General features: G+C 53.5%; 1 protein-coding gene across 1 annotated transcript in view; it reads right to left on the reverse strand.

Annotated features, from left to right (window-relative positions):
• The window catches only part of PLXNA2 (plexin A2), a 202,662-nt gene that overhangs the window by 10,572 nt on the left and 174,030 nt on the right, over nucleotides 1–18,060 (reverse strand). The window contains exons 14-26 of the mRNA XM_072948477.1: nucleotides 14,040–14,157; nucleotides 12,065–12,201; nucleotides 10,914–11,081; nucleotides 10,694–10,787; nucleotides 7,073–7,312; nucleotides 6,298–6,441; nucleotides 5,784–6,018; nucleotides 4,758–4,900; nucleotides 3,790–4,058; nucleotides 1,798–1,864; nucleotides 1,454–1,600; nucleotides 1,185–1,344; nucleotides 726–829 (exon numbers count right to left, since the gene is read on the reverse strand). Coding sequence (XP_072804578.1) covers nucleotides 726–829; nucleotides 1,185–1,344; nucleotides 1,454–1,600; nucleotides 1,798–1,864; nucleotides 3,790–4,058; nucleotides 4,758–4,900; nucleotides 5,784–6,018; nucleotides 6,298–6,441; nucleotides 7,073–7,312; nucleotides 10,694–10,787; nucleotides 10,914–11,081; nucleotides 12,065–12,201; nucleotides 14,040–14,157 — 2,026 coding nt within the window. The remainder of the gene's footprint in view (nucleotides 1–725; nucleotides 830–1,184; nucleotides 1,345–1,453; nucleotides 1,601–1,797; nucleotides 1,865–3,789; nucleotides 4,059–4,757; nucleotides 4,901–5,783; nucleotides 6,019–6,297; nucleotides 6,442–7,072; nucleotides 7,313–10,693; nucleotides 10,788–10,913; nucleotides 11,082–12,064; nucleotides 12,202–14,039; nucleotides 14,158–18,060) is intronic.

The raw sequence follows: 18,060 nt of genomic DNA on the forward strand, positions 1-18,060 counted from the left end.
ACCCCCAGCTATGAGTGGTTACATGGGAGGTGAGGGTGGGTGGGAACAGATTCCTCTTGGATCTTTTGTTCTTTTTCTGGGACTTTTTTCTGGACTGTTCAATGTGTCTGCCAGTGTGCTAAATGCTCTACCTACTATATTCAATCAATTCCACACAACTTTATGGGACAGGGATTATTATTAACCCCATTTTACAGATGAGAAGAATAAGAACGTAAGTAACTTCCCCAAGGATACCAGCTAGTAAGTAACAGAACGTAAGGCCCAATTCCCTGCTTCTGAGAGATGCTACAGGGCAGACTCCGGAAAGCCTACATGGGCTTGCGGATGGGAGGCAGGGGTCTGCAATGTGTCTCAGATCTCAGGTGAGAAGTGTAAGCCAAAGCTGTGTTAGTAGGAAGTTGGAGAGAAAACACAGACACCTATGCAGCTGTCCTTGAAAGATGCAATTTTTCTGCAGGTGTAGAGCTACACTCTGTACAGGGTAAGGATGTCTAGCCTTACCCCAGTTTCTCCGGGTGAGTCTGGACTGTTTTTGACGACATCCCCCAGTAATTCTAATTAGCAGCTGGGTCTGAGAATCACTGTCACTGAGCATCACTCAGGGAGGAGGAGGAGAGGGGAGATAAGAGCACCCTTTTGGGGCTTTGAGGGCCTGAGAGCACACCTTGGGGGGAGGGACATTCTGGGAGGGCACAGGTCACCAGCACAAAGCCCTGTCCCACCTGGTAGTGCATCAGGGTGTTGAGCCTCTTCCAGTCGCCCTCGATCTTGGTGGTGATGTCCTCGTCCTGCAGCACGACGCGGGCGATCCGGCCTTGGCGCCACTCTGGGTGGACAAGGTGGTGCAGAAGCAGTGTGAGGGGTGGGGGCCACAAGCCAGGCCCGCCCAGTCGTGCCTCCTCTAGGGGCCTGGTAACCCCGGCCCCCTCAAGTCTATCAGGGCAACCACAGTGCTTAAGACGTCCAGGGCTCCGTGGGGTCAAGCCAACTGCGAGAAGCACGGGCCTCCCTAGGGGCGGCCACATCTGAGCAGGCGGTGCCCTGGGAGAGGATTTCGCGTGGCCCCACCCCCAGGAGGGGCCGTCTGTGGGCGGGGCTTCCCGACTTCCCATCCCACCCCGTCCCGCGGCGCAGACGCCTTCCTAGAGGGGCCGCTCCCACTCCAAGGCCAGGCCTCCTACCCAAGTCCATGTCCACAGCCCTCGGCCGCTGGGAGTAGGGCACGTTCTTGTAGACGGCGTCGAGGATCTTCTCCTTGACCTGCGTGATGGTGTCACAGTTTAACACCTTCACTGGGATCTCTGGACTGTTCTCGTTGTCGGGGTTGACGCAGTTCAGGATCTACAAGTGGCGACAGAGAGGGAGCCCTCAGACTGGCTTTGGGGTCAGAGGACAGAGCGCGGATCAGAGGCAGGAGACTGGTGCTGCCCCCGGGCTTCCGGCCCCTCACCAGCGTCTTGTACTCGATCTGCTGCCGGATGAGCTTGTCCTCGCTCAGGGAGTAGCGGGCCTCGCCCGTGATGGCATCGATGGGGCCCTTCTCCATCTGCTGCTTGATGGCGCAGTACAGCATGAAGAGTGGCTCCCCGGCGCACTCCTGCGGGCACAGGCAGGGCGTGGGCGGGGGGGCACCAGCCTGCTTCTCGCCCTCTCCTGACCCTGCTCCCAGGCCCGCTTGGCTTTGGAGCAGCTGGCCAGGTAGGTCCTTTTCCTGAGGGGGTCCCCATGCAGCCCTGACGGCCTGCCCCGCAACTGGCTCTCAGCTCCCGGCCCCCATCTCACTCCAATTCTCACCTTCAGAAACTTATGCAGGAGGAAGGCAAACCAATTGGTCAGCATCTTCTCAGCGACAGACTCTGTCCTGGGGAGGGGCAGAGGGATGAGGGGCAGTCCTTTATGGAGGAATCTCAGAGGCAGTGACTAGCTTGTGGCATGGGCCATGGCCCAAGAGAACGAGGGCAGGAAAGAACACACAGGGTTGGGAGCCAGGACACTGTGTCCTGGCCCAACTCTTATCAGTCACCTGAAGTGAGACCTTGGACCAGAGGAGTATTCTTTCTGGGCCTCAATTTCCTGTGACAATGGAGTGGTACTACAGGCCTGCAGTTACAGGTGCCAAGTACCCCATCCCCCAGAACTATAAAGGACGGGTTCTCCCTACTCTGCTGGCTTCAGGCTGATAAATAGCGTTTCTCTGTCCCTCTGGGATTTCCTGCATGTCTGAACATGTCTGAATACTTTATGTTGCATATCCAGAAGGTCCCTGGTACCTGCCCTCCAAATACTCAGAGTCAGACTGCCTGGGTTCAAATCCTGGCTCTGCTGCATACTGGCTGTGTGATCCTGAGTGAGTCATTTCCCCTCTCTGGGTTCAGTTGCTCCATCTCTAAATGGGGATAATAGTAACAATCATCACCATCATCATCTACCTCACAGGGTAGTTGTCAGGGTTGAATGAGTTAATATACGCCAAGTGCTAAGAATAGCCCCTGATACGTGATAGCCAGTCACCATTGCTGTCCTGTGGGGTTGCGTATCCCAGTCCCTCAGGTGCAGAGTGGTGTGTAGAAGTGTTTGGCTGCTAGGGGATACACTTCTGAAAGCACCGTCCCTTCCCCCAGCACCCCTCCACCGCGCGCCATCCCAGGCTGCAGATCTAGGGACTTGGAAAGGAACAAAGCGGCTGTGACAGACCCTCAGGGATGGGAATGCTGGAGGGGTATTTTAACTCCCTGCACGTGGTGCAAATTATACCCTCTGGTTGCAGTAAATTCCAGGTACTTGCCAGGGGTGCTCCACAGTCCAGGTTTGGGAGAGAGTGACAAAGGCAGAAGAAATTGTAGCTTTCTCCCCTGGCCCCTCCCAGCACCCTCTCCCTGCATTGTGCCTGCGATTAGCTCTAATTTAAATACAACAGCTCTTAATGAGAGTTTCTAATGCTCAGATTGGCAGAATTGGGGCTCAGTACTCATAAAACAAAGCCATTCTTCCTCCCATCTCACCCCACATGGGGTCTGGAAGCCTGAGACCTTGCCGGGAGGAGGCTATGGAGAAGGCAATGGAATGGAGGTTGTGGGTTCCACTCCCCGAGGCCTCCGGAGAGGGAGGTCTGGGGGGTTGGATGCCAAGGTCTCTGACCCTCTTCCCTGCCAGGACAGTGGCAACTGGGGAGGGGGCATGTGGTAGATACTGGTGATTCAGATCCAGGAAGCTGGGTGCTGAAGGGAGAGGCTGTACCATATCTCTAGCCTGGCGCTGTCCAACGGAACCCCCACGATGGTGCAATGGTTTCTACCTGTGCTTCCAATATGGTGGCCACCATGAGGCAACTGAGCACGTGGAGTGTCTCGTGCGACGGAGGAAATGAATTTTACACTTTATTTCATTCAATGAATAGCCAGAGGCGCTACCGTGTTGGACAGCACAGCTCTAAACGCAGCTCTAGACTGTGAGACAGGTGTTCCTGGTGTCATTCTTGTTCACGAGAAAACTAAACAGCAGAGAGGCCACATCACTGACCCAAGATCACACGATCAGCCGGTGGCAGAGCTGGGGTTCCAGCTGAATTAGGTGCCGAGGGCTGTACTCCTGCACCGCGCTCAGCACCTACAGGCACTGCATGGCCGCCCGGGCTGAAGGAAGATCAGACTGTGTGAAGTGCGGGGATACAGGCCTCCCTGGCAAGGGATGCTCTCTCACGCTACTCAGGGGACCCGCTCTAACTGGCTCTGTGTTCCTGTGCAGATGCCAGCCGCCTGCCCACCCCACCCCCGGCGCAGGTCAGACCTCCGGAGAAGCAGCTTGGGGTGGTTCTTGTTCTCCAGGTTCTTGTCGATGAGGTCGGAGAGCAGCTGCTTGAGGACGTCGGTGGCGTACTCCAGGCGGCCCTGCAGGCCGGTCATGATGAGTGAGGCCACGTTGCCGCGGTCGCGCATGGAGAAGCTGCGCTGCAGCTCCAGCGTGCGGATGAAGGTCAGCAGGAACACCTTGTTGTTGATGAGCTGGGCGAAGAGCTTCAGGGCCTTCTCCACGTGCTGCTGCCCGTTGCCCTGCACCTAGGGTAGGGGTGATGGGTGCAGCCTCAGAGGACAGGCCTCCAGCTCTCCCTGAGGGTCTTGGCTGGTGGCGATACCAGCTAGAGGACACCTGTAACTGCCCCACCCCATCTCCCCCACCCACGGCGATGTAGCAATGGCTGGTCTCTGAGGTCTGCAGCCTGCTCTGACCTCCCATTCGGTAGAGAGTTTTGGGCTCCAGGTAGAGTTCTCAGAGAGGATGCGGGCCATCCATCTGATTTTCCCAAGGACATAGCACAATAGAAGATACCCCATCAGACTAGCTTGGTTTACAAGTCTCTTCTTAATCTCCTCTGCCTTGATTTATTATCTTTAGTAAAACAAACTGGGAAATGAACAAACAAACCTCACATAATCATACGTCTTTCCTTAAGCCACATTAAATCCATTTGGAAATGGAGCAGAATCTTAGTTAATTAATTCAATCATTAATTAAAAAATGACAAACAATCAGCTTTCCCCTGGAATCATCTCAAGGAGTCTAGGTGCACCCCCTACCCCCGCCTTGGCTGTGGTCTTCCTGGTCAGAAATATCCCTGTTGCAGTGAGGTTGTTACAAGCTGTTTCTCCTCCTCACTCTTGACCTTCCTCCGAGCTGCTGGGCCCCACTGGCATTTACTAGGAAACCCAGGCCCTGAGTCTCCCCGGGGCAGCTGGGCAAAAAGAGGCAGGCGTTACCTCCAGCTCACGCAGGACGGGATGGTCCTCGATGCCAGGGAATAGGACTCGCATGGCATAGGTCCGATAGTCAAGGTAGGGGATTCCTGAACGGTCCAGGTCACTGGTCAGCTCATTGATGTCTGTCTGGAGCTCAGCAAAAGCTGTGAAAGTGCAGTGGAGCCAGGGAGGCTCAGAGGGGAACCCAGGCAGGGGAGGGGAAAGGCAAGAGGAGACCTGACCTCCAGACCCTGGGCCAGCAGGGCCTCCCCTTAGTGGCAGGCACTCCCACTCCTGATGCCTTCCCAGCTTGTCCCCAGCCCTGGCACAGGGAGGGGCCGTTGCCCACTTTTCCCCAGCCTGGCTCTTCCTTTCGTCCAGCAGAGGGCTTGTTCTGATCTCGAGGTTTGCAGCAAAAAGGAGCAATGTTTGGATTCCTAATTGAGATGTTTACTCAGAGAGTCTTTCGGGTCCTCAGCCCGAGGGGACACCAGGTACACTGGTCACCTGGCAGCTGTGGTTGCTTGGGAGATGGAAGGAAACAATTTCACTCCCTCTCATGCCCACAGCCCCAGATGCCAGCAAGTGGCCTTCAGAGCCTCAGCCTGCAGTGCTGGGGGAACACACCCTGGCGGGGGGTGGGGGCAGTTGGAGGAGGGGAGGTGTTCTCCTGCCCTTCCTGCTGCTTCGAAGGCAGCCAGGCGACAGAAGCCAACACTCCCACATGGGGATCTAGAATCTGAGGCAACAGGGCCAGGGAGGCTCGGACTGTGGGGAGTCTGAGGCCCCGAGAGGGAGAAGAGGCAGCCAGATTGTGGGATGAGTTAGGGCACAGGGGTACAGAATAATGGGATCAAGCCTGGGGATTCTTATTAGGACTTCTCTGGCCCTGAGTGCAAAGGAAGCTTCCAGGAAAACAGAAGTGAAAGTGGAGCATAAGTGCTTGGGGTGGAAGAGATGGAGTAAAGGTGAGACCTGTTTAGGGAGGTGGGTAATACGGCTGGTGAGGAAGGGGGTGCCTGGAAGCCAGGGCGTGCCCCCGCTTACCTTCCTTACACTCTAGAGCCACCCGGGACTCCAGGTTGTCCATCTGCATTTGGAGCCTCTTGAGGGTGAGGTCGTTCTCGCGAGACTTGCGCTTGTAGGCGATGAGGACGATGATGACGATGATGAGCAGGAGGCTGCCGCCCGCCGCGATGCTGACGATGGCGGGCAGGGTCAGCAAGCTGTCTGAGATGACACTCACCGAGCCGGGCGAGAACACCATCCCGCCCACGTGGACCTGCGCACGGCACACACACACACTGGAGAGCCCCGGCGTGCCGTCCCATCCTGATCGTTTCAGAACGGACGCGAGAGGCTACAACCGCACAGTGCAGCTTGGATTCAATACAACTTCCTGCTTACTACCCGCCTTTCTTGCCTGGAGATCTTAACTTCTACCCATTTTACTACAGGACGGGAGGGGGAGATGTGGAGGAGGTGGAAGAGCCTTTCTTTATGACAGATCACACAGGTGTGGTGAGGAGGGAGGGAAGTAATGAGAAGAGGGTTCACTCACCATGACCTTGTGCTGCCCGGTGAGGTTAGGAGGCTCGCACAGGAGCTGTGTCTCGGACACCGTGACGGCACACGGGGTCTCTCCAATCAGCACCGTGTAGTTGAGTTTGGCACCTCCAGAGGCAGGAGGGCAGAGGTTTTTGCCCTGTAGATAACAGCAATCTTAATAGAGCTAATTGACACATGGACAGAGAAATTAACTGCCTATTTAAAGAGACATTAAAGAGATGGCGTAAGGGCGGCAACGCGAAACCCGAGGCATGACTCCACGGTAGGTGTTCGGAGAGGACTTCTGACAGCCACAATTTAGAGGGAAAAAGAGAAAACATAAAGGAGGAGAGAATAAAAGGGAGGGAACGAGTGGGAAAGAGAGGAAGGGGATATAAAACAGCAAACAAGCGACAGTTTGGGGGAGGACACAGGGGATATGAGCGATAGCGGAGTAACACACACTTGGACAGACGGTACCCGGGGACCACGACCACTTGACATTTGAGTACAATTTACTGTGGCTACGGATGGGTCAATGAAGGACACAAACCACTGCTGGACTTTTGGGTCCCAAAGCTCACAAGAACACATGGAAATACTCTACAGTGTTTCTTGAGAACCCCAAGATATGTCGCTCAATGGGTCAATATCTATAACCAAGCCCCCTTCACAGGGAGGTGACAGCGACTTGAGTCCACGTGAGTTGAAGGCAGGAGAGACCAGGCTGGGAGAGGGGTGCTCTCGCCAGCCCCCTGCGTGGGACGCACTCTGTCCTGTGCTCCTACCTTTAGAATGATGGGGGATCCCGGCTTTTGATCCAAGACTCCGGTGGGGCTGAGCAGTTCAAAGGTTGGGTTGGGGTAGTAGATGAACTTAGTGTCGTTGTAAATCAGCAAGGACTGGACGTTGTTGAAGACGAATCCAAACTCATCCGGCCGTTCCACGGTGTCCAGGCCGGGCCGGTAGTCCGTGGTCAGCGAGGGTGCCAGGCAGGTCAGGGTGGTGGTGTTGACAACTTTACACACCTAAGAGGCCCAGAGCGCTGCAATCAAACCCTGAGCAGGTGATGCCCGGGGTCACGCTGCTGCCCTCCCCGCCCTCCGCCTGCTTTGGCCGGTCCCCACTGGGCCACTTGCTGTCTCCGTTAGATATGAGCCCTCGAGGAAAAGGGCTGTGAAATTTGTTTTCATTATTGTTGTTGTTGTTGGAAGGGGGTGCATTTGAACTTCATTCATTCACCAACACTGAGTGAGCATCTACTCTGTGCCAGGCGCTGTGCTAGGAATGGGGCCATCAGTGAAAGAGCTCCAGTCTAGGGGAGAGACAAATGATTCAGCAGGCATGACCATGCAGTCCGGGCAGGGGGCCGGGAGCACAGTAGGGGCACCGGCGCTGGGAAACGCACGGGTGGGGGTGAGGAGCACCTGAGGGGAAAAGAGCCAGGGGCGGTGAGGGTGTCTGTGAGTGTGCACGAGTGTGTGTGTGAGCCTGCGTGGCCTGAAGCAGGGGGAGGGGGACTCGTGGGAGCCTTCCCTTGGAAGAGATAGATGAAGTTTAATCTGAAGAATGTGCGGGGCTTAACCTAGATGAGGGGGATGGTAGGGAATCAAGTCCCAGGCCGAGGAAACAGCAGCAAAGGCCTGGGTGTGAGTGAGCATGGATGTCTGAGCAAAAGGGACAGAAGCAGTGTCCTCTGTGTGTGTGTGTGTGTGTGTGTGTGTGTGTGTGTGTGATAGGAAGAAGGGAGTTGTGCACGATGAGCACTTTGCCAGCACATAGTAGGTGTTCAGTTAATGTTTATTGAATACAGTGATGGATGAAAAGGGTCCTGCTCCTCCTTAAATGTCCTAGTCAGGACCTCCCTCTTCTCCAGCCAAGTGCCCCCTAACTCTACCTGGGGTTATAACCTTGGTATTGACACTGAGTTCATGATGTCTTTTCTTCCTTGGTGGACCCTGGTCTCGTAACGGAAATCCTAGCTGAGCTGGCCCTGCTTGGTACACATTGTGCCATTCTCTCCTCCGGTGGTTTAGTTTTGGGGCTGCCTGGGGCAGCAGCCAGGCTGCAGAAACCTGTCCAGGACCCGTGTATGGTCTGGGAAGAAAGCCTGGATGCCTGCCCCTCTCCTCCTGTCTCACTCTGCCCAGCTCAGCTTTGGATTTGGGAACCACCGTGTCCCAACAACAGCCAAGGGCATCTGTGAGAACCCTGCTCAAGTACATGCTGTCCTGGCGGGTCCACAGATGTTGTGCGTCTGGCCAACACACACATGCTTGGGCTTCAGGATTGGAAAACAAGACCGCGTGTGAAATTGCAAAAAAAAGCTGACATCTGCGTAGAGATTATGTTGGAGCTCCAAGTCTTAACTCTCCCTTTTCAGAGGGAGTTCAAGAGTTTAAACCAAACAGCTCACTGAGGGGTTCATGCAGTGTCAGAGGTCAGAACCCATCCCCATCCTTTTCAGCTCCCCCTTCAGCAGCCCCTTACGAACCTAATGTCCCTTTCACATTCCATCTGGGGACACTTAGGCATAAGGAAAACGGGGGTGTGGTCAGACTGGTAGAGCTGAGCCAGGGAGTCCCAACTTGAGCTCCACAGGGCAGACTCCCAGGCTGAGCGCCTCTTCCCCGCCCGCTCCATCTTCCTCCCTGCTCACTCCAGCGCCCCTGGACGGGGCTCCTCTGGGAATGAGCAAATCGCCCCCAGACAAGCAGCCTCTGTTTGCTCCCTGCCTCGAGCTGCATCGGCACTTTGTCTGCCAAACATTCCTTTGGGTTTTGCGGCTTTCACTTTGGCCCTTCTCACTGGGGCTACTTCCAAACCCAAAGGCAGCGGGTAGCCCTGGGGCAGGGGGCTGAGGATGAGGTGGGGCCCTAAGCTGCAGGGCTGCGGGGGCAACAGGGTTCCTTCCCACCATTCCTGAAAGAGAAGGCATGGGGCAGAGTTTACAAACCGGACTTGATGGAAATCTGCACACCCAGGCTGCCAGCCTGCAGACTCCAGGCAGGTCACTAGGGGAGCTGAGGGCCCCCGACTCTCTAGAGAGAGGAGCTGCTTCTTAACTCCTTGAAGCACGGATGGAGGTGGTGGGAACCTGAGCTGCTGGGAGCACTGAGCTTCAGTCTGGGAGTGGAGGGGGATTTAGGCTCTTTTATGCATGGATCAAAGTCTACATTTGGGATAAGGAGGCACATGTTCTTCTAGTCCAAAGAACTGTGATGATGGTGGGCACTGAAGGTGTGATCCAGGTGTCCCCACATCCCTGGCACGATGGAATGTCAAGCCCGCCAGCATCTCACGTGGTCTGGTGATGAAGACTCCAGACGTTTGGCTTCTAGCTTGGCTCTGCCACCAGCCACCTTCATAACTGGGGGCAAGTCATTAATCCTTTCTAGCCTTAGTTTTCTAAGCTATACAATGAGAAGGTTGGACCAGATGATCCCTGAGACATCTCCAGATCTAGCCTTTCAGCAGCCTATCATTTCCTGGGGGAGCCTGAAGCATGCTGGGAAGGTGTCAGAAATAAGAGGGCAGAGGCAGCACCATCTTCCCCATCTCCATCTCAGCCTGCTCCATCCCCATAAGGTCTAAGCAGTAATAATAGTAATTCATATGAAAAATCATGGCCATAATAGCATCTCTTGGACTATAATTATGAATACAATCATGTTTCAGAAAATGTTGGCTGAAAAGAGTGAGATGGAGCTAGTAGAACAAACCAAAAAATTTATAACAACACAGCAGACATTCTGCTCTTACCCTACAGAACTTTTTTTTAACATCACAAAAATCCATAGTGGAAAAAAAACTAAATTACATGGCTCTGCACAGAGGAGTCAAGTAAAATGTTCAACTTGATCATCTTAGCAACGGGGATGGAATTATCTGCACACATTGACTAACATTTATCAGGTGCCCACCTAGGGCCAGCCAACGGCTACAAGTTACAGATCCACGAGGCGAGTCTTATCACCACCATTTACAGCCGGGGAATGGAGGATCAGAGAGGTTAAATGAAACGATTGTGGTTGTACAGCTAATAGATGGCAGTGTCCTGCCTCCGATTTGGAAATGTCTGAATCCTCAGCCAGAATTTCTTCATCTTCTCACATTGCCTCTTATCAGACCTCAAGGTAAACACGGCATCAAACAGGAGCCCTTTGCACCATATCTTAAGCTCAGAGGCCAGTACGTTTATACACTCATTATGTTGTCTTCTGACAAGAAATGATTAAACTGAAATTATAAAAATCATTGTAAGGCTCAGGTGTTTGGGGCCACCATTCCGGACTCAGTGTCCTGAGCTAACACTTTTCTCTGGCAGTGCCGGACACAGACCTCATCACATCTCAAAACACAGACACTACTATGTTTCCTGGGGACCAGGTGGACCCATGGTTACTCACATTGACAGATTCTTTGCCATTAAACTTGACTCGGATCCTTGGCTCCTGAATGACGTCCAGGTTGAAGCCTGTGATGGTCAGGGGTGTGTGGCCACTGGGAACAAGCAGAGGCTGGGTTAGATAGAAACCCTCTCAAGCTGCTGCCTCTTCTCGCCCTGGGATTTGCGTCGAGGTGCACTTGGGCGTGGCAGCGGGGCGCGTACCTGCCCGCCCCCCTCACCTGGCAATGCTCCACTCGGGCTCTATGCGCTGTACCCGGGGGTCATCTATGTACTCGAACTGCAGGTTGTTGTCCACGCGGGCTCGGTCGACACTCACGGAAACGGGGACAGGCCCCAGCCCGTTGGATGACGGGGGTGAGACACACACGATCTCATTCATCGACCGCCTACAGGGAGACAGCGGGAGGGCTGTGAGGGAAGGTGTGGGCAAGAGGGGTGCCCTCCGGCCTGAGAAGGCGTTTTCCCAGTCTGAGGGTTCAGCCCAGGAATGTTCTTGTCCTTTTATTCTCTAGACTGTGGAACGTCCCTTAGCAGTTTCAGTGCCTCTTTCTACCTGAGCTCCAACTCCGGGTGGATTAGGGAGGGAGCCAATTGGAGAAGAGGATTAGAGAATGCGGGGCAGGGGCAGGGCTCCAGGGGCTTTGGGGGAACTCCTGTTTTCTGGATCTTTCTAGAATGACGGTTTAGCCAGTGCCTCAAGTCTGGTCAGTCAGTTAATAAAGTGAACACCTGCTATGCAGGGAAGTGAACATACAGTCCTTGCCTTCTGGGAGCTTATGGTCCGAGGAGGAGATGATCAGATAGTACTGAGCAAGTCAAGTTCTCATCCTTGGACCTTTCAGAATTCTCTCTGGATGCTCTCCTTCTCCAGGGCTTCATCGGAACATGTGACAAATAGTAGATGTGTTCGTACTTTCATGCATGAGAGATGCTCTGAGGATAAGGCTGTGTGCTTGTGGAGGACTGAGGCCATGCAATCTCCATGTTTCTCTGGTCCGCATTTGCCACTCACTAGTGATGGGCTCAGAAACAAGTTTCTGGATCACTCCGGGGTCTTGTGTCACCATGGTGGGGACACAATGAATGCTGGATGCTGACAGTGACTGAGAACCCCTGGGAGTCTTCCTCATCAGCAGTTCTCATGGTTCTCACTACTGATCACTTTTACAAGTATTTAGACCCTACGATACTCATGATACAAATTGACTAGTGGTATGTATTTCTCACAGTGACTGGAATGGTATTCGGGCCCGGAATGGGACACATAACATGGAGGTGATGGGGCAGCATATATGTGAACATGCACAGGAACACGAGGGCCCAGGCCTCACATGTACAGCCTCCTAGCGCTCCTTCGAGCCCTTCTCACCCATAGAACTCGCAGGTCTGGTTGCCCAGGTAAACGGCCACGCTGCTCCCAGCCCCGAGGTAATGGCCCGTGATGGTCACCATGGTGCCTCCAGACTCCGGCCCTCGGATGGGGTTGAGTGACAGCACAGAAGGGTTCTTTGGGAGGAAACAGAGAAGTGATCACAGCTCAGGTTTTGCCCGAAGGGAGAAACCCAGACTAGACTTAGAGGCAGAAGGAGGCACTGCATCTGAGCTCAGAGTGGAGGCGCTCCTTCTGCCCTTTCTGATCCTGCACACTCTCTCTGCCTACCCCAGAGTTGAGACCTTTTCAAAGAAGAGGCTCTGGGCATATCCAGGGAAGGCAGAAGGGCCCAGCTTTGGAATTAATTAACTCCCCTGGGAGTCTCATGCTCATAATACTGAAGGGAAGGCAGAGATGACACTGACTAATCTATCAATTAGTTTACAAATTGAGAACAATTTGAAAATGCTTCTCTATCTGGAGTGTGTACTGATTTTTTTGGCACAAAATCAATAGAGCTGAATAGAGCATCCCTGCCTGGATTGGGCCACCAAGAGGCTCCATTAATGGCCAGACACATGTCCTTCCGTCCCTCCCTAAGCACGTGAAGGGCACGGCAGCGTGCCTGGTGCAGAGAGCTGCCAATAAATGTTAGACGTGGCTTCCCTGACCTTCATCCGAAGGATGGCCATCATTGACTGGGATTTTCTAGTAAGCTCACTAAATTGTAAAATTATGCTTAAGCTTAAAAGCTAAGCATAATTAGCCTAAATGCATCAGGCAGTCAACCTAAATAAGAAAGGAATGGCTTCTGCCTAGCGGGAGTGGAAGTACATTTAACTGAGCAACTACATACGCATGAAGTCTAGTCTGCATTTGCCACTCACTAGTGATGGAGTCAGAAGCAAGTTTCTGGATCACTCCGGGCTTTTGCTTGCTCCTCTGCCAAGAGAGGAAGGTGAGCTGCAAGATCTTTAAAGCCCTCCCAGCTCTGACACTCTACAGCTCTCTCTCCATCTAGTCGTTCTGGGTTTGCTTCTCACACAAGACCCTGTCTGTCCTGCATAGGAGATGGGGTAGGTGAGCAGCAGATATAGGCCCTGGTACCCTCCAATCCGAGAGGAGACCGATACCAGATAAGGCAGAGACAGGAAAACCTAAAAGCAGTAAAATACTTCAGAAAGAAGAAGATTTGGTGGTCTAATAATTTTTCATTCCTCTTAGCAAGGCTGGTTTGACCCCCTCTGCTGGTGTTAATACTTTTCAATGCCAAGTTTAATGGCACATCAACCCAACTTGGCAGTGTAGGTTAAGTGTCAGAAAAGGGCCTTTGGGGCCCCAGAAGCGAGTTCTTCAGTAGGAATAAAGAAAGCCTTTGGGGTCCTACCACCTGCTGTCTGAGTGTGAAGAAGCGTTTTCAGGTATGAGTGTGTGCATGTGCGTGTAACCATACGGGCACACAGAGCAACTTGCTTGTACAGCTCACTCCTGTGGTCCTGAACACAGACACACATCCCTGCAGGATTTCAAATGACTCCTCTAAACTCCCACGTAGAATATCCTTGGCAGAAAACAAAGCATGTGGATAAATATAGACCTTTTTAATTAGGTCCCTCTGGTGATCTGCCCTCATTAGGCTGGAATTAGACTAAGACATCACATTGGTGGGACAAAAGCAGCCCCTCCCCACTCTGTGTTTAGGATCCACTTTCTAAGAAAAACCTGATTTTGCTTATTTAGAACTCTGACCTGGGGCTCTCTGCGGCTCCCAAGTCTCCAAAGCATTAGTTGGTCATGCACTCAGCCCACCCGGGGAAGACAGGCTTTCCCACTTCTGGTCTCCTGCTCCATCCTTGAGAAGCCTGGAGATGCCGGCTTGGGAGGGGGAGCGTGGGGCTTTGCTGGGCGAAGTCTGGAGCAGAAGTGTGCCCTTGCGGGGAGCACGTAGCCCAGCACCAGGCCTAGGACTCACCACAAAGGTGTACTGTTGATGGGATTTGGTCATGAACTCTGGCTTACACTCGCCAATGCACAGGCGCACGGGCCCAGAGGTGGTTCCCACAACGGCATGGCCCATCTCACAGACGATCCTGAGGAGAGAGCAAAGCTTCCCATGAGAGGCTTGGCGAGAGCTGGCATCCCTGCCCCTGCTGGCTCACCCTGACACAGTGAATGATTCATCGCTGTCTTGTAATAGTGCTGGCCCAAGACTCAGCTTGCTTGCTTCTGTGGTTGTGTGACCTTGGGTAAAGTACTTGCCCTCTCTGGGCCTCAGTTGCTCATTGGTGCAGTGAGAGGTTGGATGAGATCATCTCTAAAGCCCCGCTCACCACAGCAAGGCTATGCTGTCCATTTCTATGAGCAAGCCTGTCGTCCCCAGTGTCTAGTGCAGTGCCTAGCACTGGGTAGCTACCCAATATTGGAATATTGGAATGAACCTAGCGTCCAACAGAGAGATCTAGGGGCAGTCATTTAGCATTCTTTCCTGTGTCACAAGCCAACACTGCAACTCTCCCAGAAAGAGGGAGTGAGGGCTGATTGGCAAAGCTGATTCAATTGTGGTTTGTTTCCTGCGGTGAGTTTAAAAAAAGGTAACAGATAATCTGGCAAGATAGTAGGTACCTAAAACAGGAGCTTCCTGCTAAATATAGGAGGGGAGTCTTGTGGCCAGGGGTGAGGGCAAAGGGCTGGGAGGTGAATGAGTTCATTAGGATGGCAGTCGACCCTGGATTCCCACTTCATCAAGGGCTGAGCGCACTAAACTGGTGGGCGGGGCGCTGAGCCAGCCCCAGGGTTGGAAGGCAGGTCTCCCATCACCAGGAGGGCTGGAGGGGAGAGGGGATGTGGTGCTCTCTCTCACTGAAGTGCAGATCAATTCCCCCCCACCGCAGGGATTGGCTTCCCTGGAGCCTGAGATAAGTTACAACAAGCACATTTACAGACTGGTTGCTTTAGTCACAGCCGCCTTCTAGAAAGAGTGGGTGGCCAGAGTTCGCGGGAAGAACAGAAGAAATCGGATTCTTGGCGGGGGGAACTCTTGCCTGGAATTCTAAGGCACAGGGTGGGTGGGAAGGGCCCTCACCAGGTTCAGAAAAAGGAACCAGGGCACAGATGGAAGGATTTCCCTTTCCTTCTGACGCCATTTAAGAGTTCAGAGCAGTCTGGTGCCCTTGGTAGGTTGCTTAGTGGGGAGTCAGAAAAACAGACCCCTCTCCACTAATCCCCAGTATTATCCTGGCACGATGGGGGAGGTCCGTGTTTAACTGAGCGATGCTTATCTCCACGGCTTCTCTAGGAAGGAAGGTAACTAAACAGAGATTTCATTTCGATGTAATAAAACTTGCATTAAACAAATACACCGCGTGCTCACACACCTGGTGTGCCACGGACCTCCATCTCCTTCATAACAGTTAATCCCAAATAAGTACTTTCACTCCTGGCGAATATTTACTTAACATGCAATAACTGTCTTATTACGTTTAGCATATTAGGTTCAACAAGAAAGTACCGAGGACGCTTGGAAGGATGTTCTCCCTTCCCTTGCTCTGTGAACAAATAAATTAATTATGAACCCACAGTGAAGATGATAGTGATGCATCAATTAGTATTTTACACGTAACTGTCTCCTTCAACCTCATTAGCGGAGCATTCGAGAAGCTTAATTGAAAGTACTGCATGGGGTTATTTCCATGGTGCGACCTGCCTGGAGTAGCGACTCACCCCTCCTGCTTCCTGGGCACCTGCTCCCGCTCCTGTTTGGGGTCCCTGCCATCTTGTAAACTCTCAAGGAGCTTCAGGGGATTATCCGCTGTCTACTTGGGGGGCGTGGGGGGAGGGGAGGGCCAAGAGGAGGAGGGAGCAGATAAGTCTCCTCCCCTCTCTTCTCATCAGGGCTTCCTTGTCCATCGCTCACCCACCTTGGCCACTGTGCTGGAGCCCTCCTCGAGGAGAAAAGGAGGAAGAAACCAGGGCAGGCTTGGAGTCTCGGAAGGAAGAAGAACACAGGAGGGTCATGGGCATATATGTTCCTCTTGGGGCCTGTCTAGGAGAGAAGGCCTAGAATGGCCTGTTCAGCTGTCCCTGCAAGGAGTTAACAATGAGCTGGGGCCTCGAAGCACATTGTCTTTTCTAGAACATTCTCCTGCTCAGGGTTCATGTCCCAAAAGATGAGATTTGCTGTCAAGCACCTGGGAGAAGAGGGATGGCTGGGAGATGGGCACTGCCCAGGTGTCCAAGGCTGAGTGCCTGCAGTTGGCTCTGAATGTCCTGCCTGGAAGGGCATGATGCGAGAGACCAGGGGCTGGGCTGCAGGGAGGGCCTGGAGCTGGACCACGGGTTCCCTTCCATGGCACTGCAGCTGACTCCTCTCCCTGCTGCTGGAATGGGGTTCTAGATCATCAAGTGAGTGGGAAGAGGGGCAGCAGTCAGCAGGGGGCTGCAGAAGGTCTGGCTTCTAGTCCTAGGTGGATCTAAGAACGGGGCGAGACCCCTAAGGACCCAGGCAGCACCGTGGGACTCCAATGACCTCTAATCCTTCTTCCTTTTTATTCCTGGGACCCAGCGCTTACAGTGAAGGATGCAGAGGCATCCCTGAGTGTATTTCTTATAGACATTTGAGCTCGGGGAGAGAGGGAGTTAAAGGAAGAAGCAAGGGCCCCTGCAGAGAGTGGAGAGAGTTATATTGAGGAATGAGGGTCAGACTAAAGCAGTTTGTGAACCTTAATAATAATAAAAAAGAGCTACAATTTACCGAGCTTTGGTGTACCAGACAGGACCTTGTGTCATCCTCAGGTTCTGCTACAGGGAAGGTCTTACTGTCTCCATTTTTAGAGACAAGGAAACCAAGGCTCAGAGACACCAAGTGACTCATCTATGGCCATAGTTCTGGTAAGTGGCAGAGACACGATTCAAGTCCAGGTCAGCCTGGCTCCAAAGCTCATGCCTTTGGCGACCCCTCTCTACTGCCCCAAGAATTAACGGCATGCTCTCTCTGTCTTTTTCGGAAGGGACAGGATGGACGTGGTAGCAATGCTGGGGTGGAGTTGAGGTTGTTGTTGGTGTGTGGAGGGGGTGGGGGTGGGGGCAGGGGTAGGGAAGGAGGAGAGGGGAGGGAGGCAGGGAAGACCCGGCTGGGTTCCTAAGGCTCTGAGAGGTAACCACCTGAGCCCCTGCGCCCTCTGCGTTCCTGGCTGGAGATGCCCACAGGCAGAGGTGTGTGCACTGCTTCTTCTTCCAGGCATTACAGGTCAGCAAAATTCCTATGATTTGACTTCTAGGGCCTCCTGCCTCCCTGCCTCCCTGCCTCCCTGCCTCTCTGGGTGACCCCGGTAGCCTCAGTCTCCCTGTGCCTTTTCAGGAGACGGCAGCTGGGGATGCCTAGAGTTCCTTTTTGGAAAATAAGGAGTTGGACTAAACAACTGTCTAACAGTTACTTAGATTCACCATTGGAAGGCTTGACTCCGCCTGGTGGATAGGGGGCTTCTGGATTCACGTTAGTGCCACTGATACGCTTCCTGTTGGTGGGAGCTGCAGATTCTATGGGGCATAGAGGTCATTGCCCCCGACACCCTAAGGACTTTAGACGTGACTGTAGAGATCTGCTTCTCCATACCCATTCTCCAGATGAGGCATTTGAGGATCAGAAAGCAAAGTGACCAAAGTCATACAGCACATCAATAGCTAAGCTCCTGGCACCCAGTCCAGTGCCCTCGCCCCACATCACACCACCTCCCACAGACTGGCACAGATGGTGCCTTTCTCCCCACGAGTGTGCACCCCTGGGGTGGGGAGCACAGGCATCTAACATCCATCCGGACACGGCTGAGTTCACAGGTGCAGCAGGTGAGAGGGAGGAGGTCTCAGGATGCAGGCTGAGTCCGTCTCACACAGAGCCCCTGTCCCAGGAGGGGCGGAGCTGCAGCCTCAACCCCGGGAAATGTCCTGTGGTGGAGTCGCCGGGCCCTCCACAGATCTGTAGGGTGCTGACTGCAGGA

The sequence above is a fragment of the Vicugna pacos genome, chromosome 23, assembly GCF_048564905.1.
Source record: "Vicugna pacos chromosome 23, VicPac4, whole genome shotgun sequence".
Classification (NCBI taxonomy): domain Eukaryota; kingdom Metazoa; phylum Chordata; class Mammalia; order Artiodactyla; family Camelidae; genus Vicugna; species Vicugna pacos.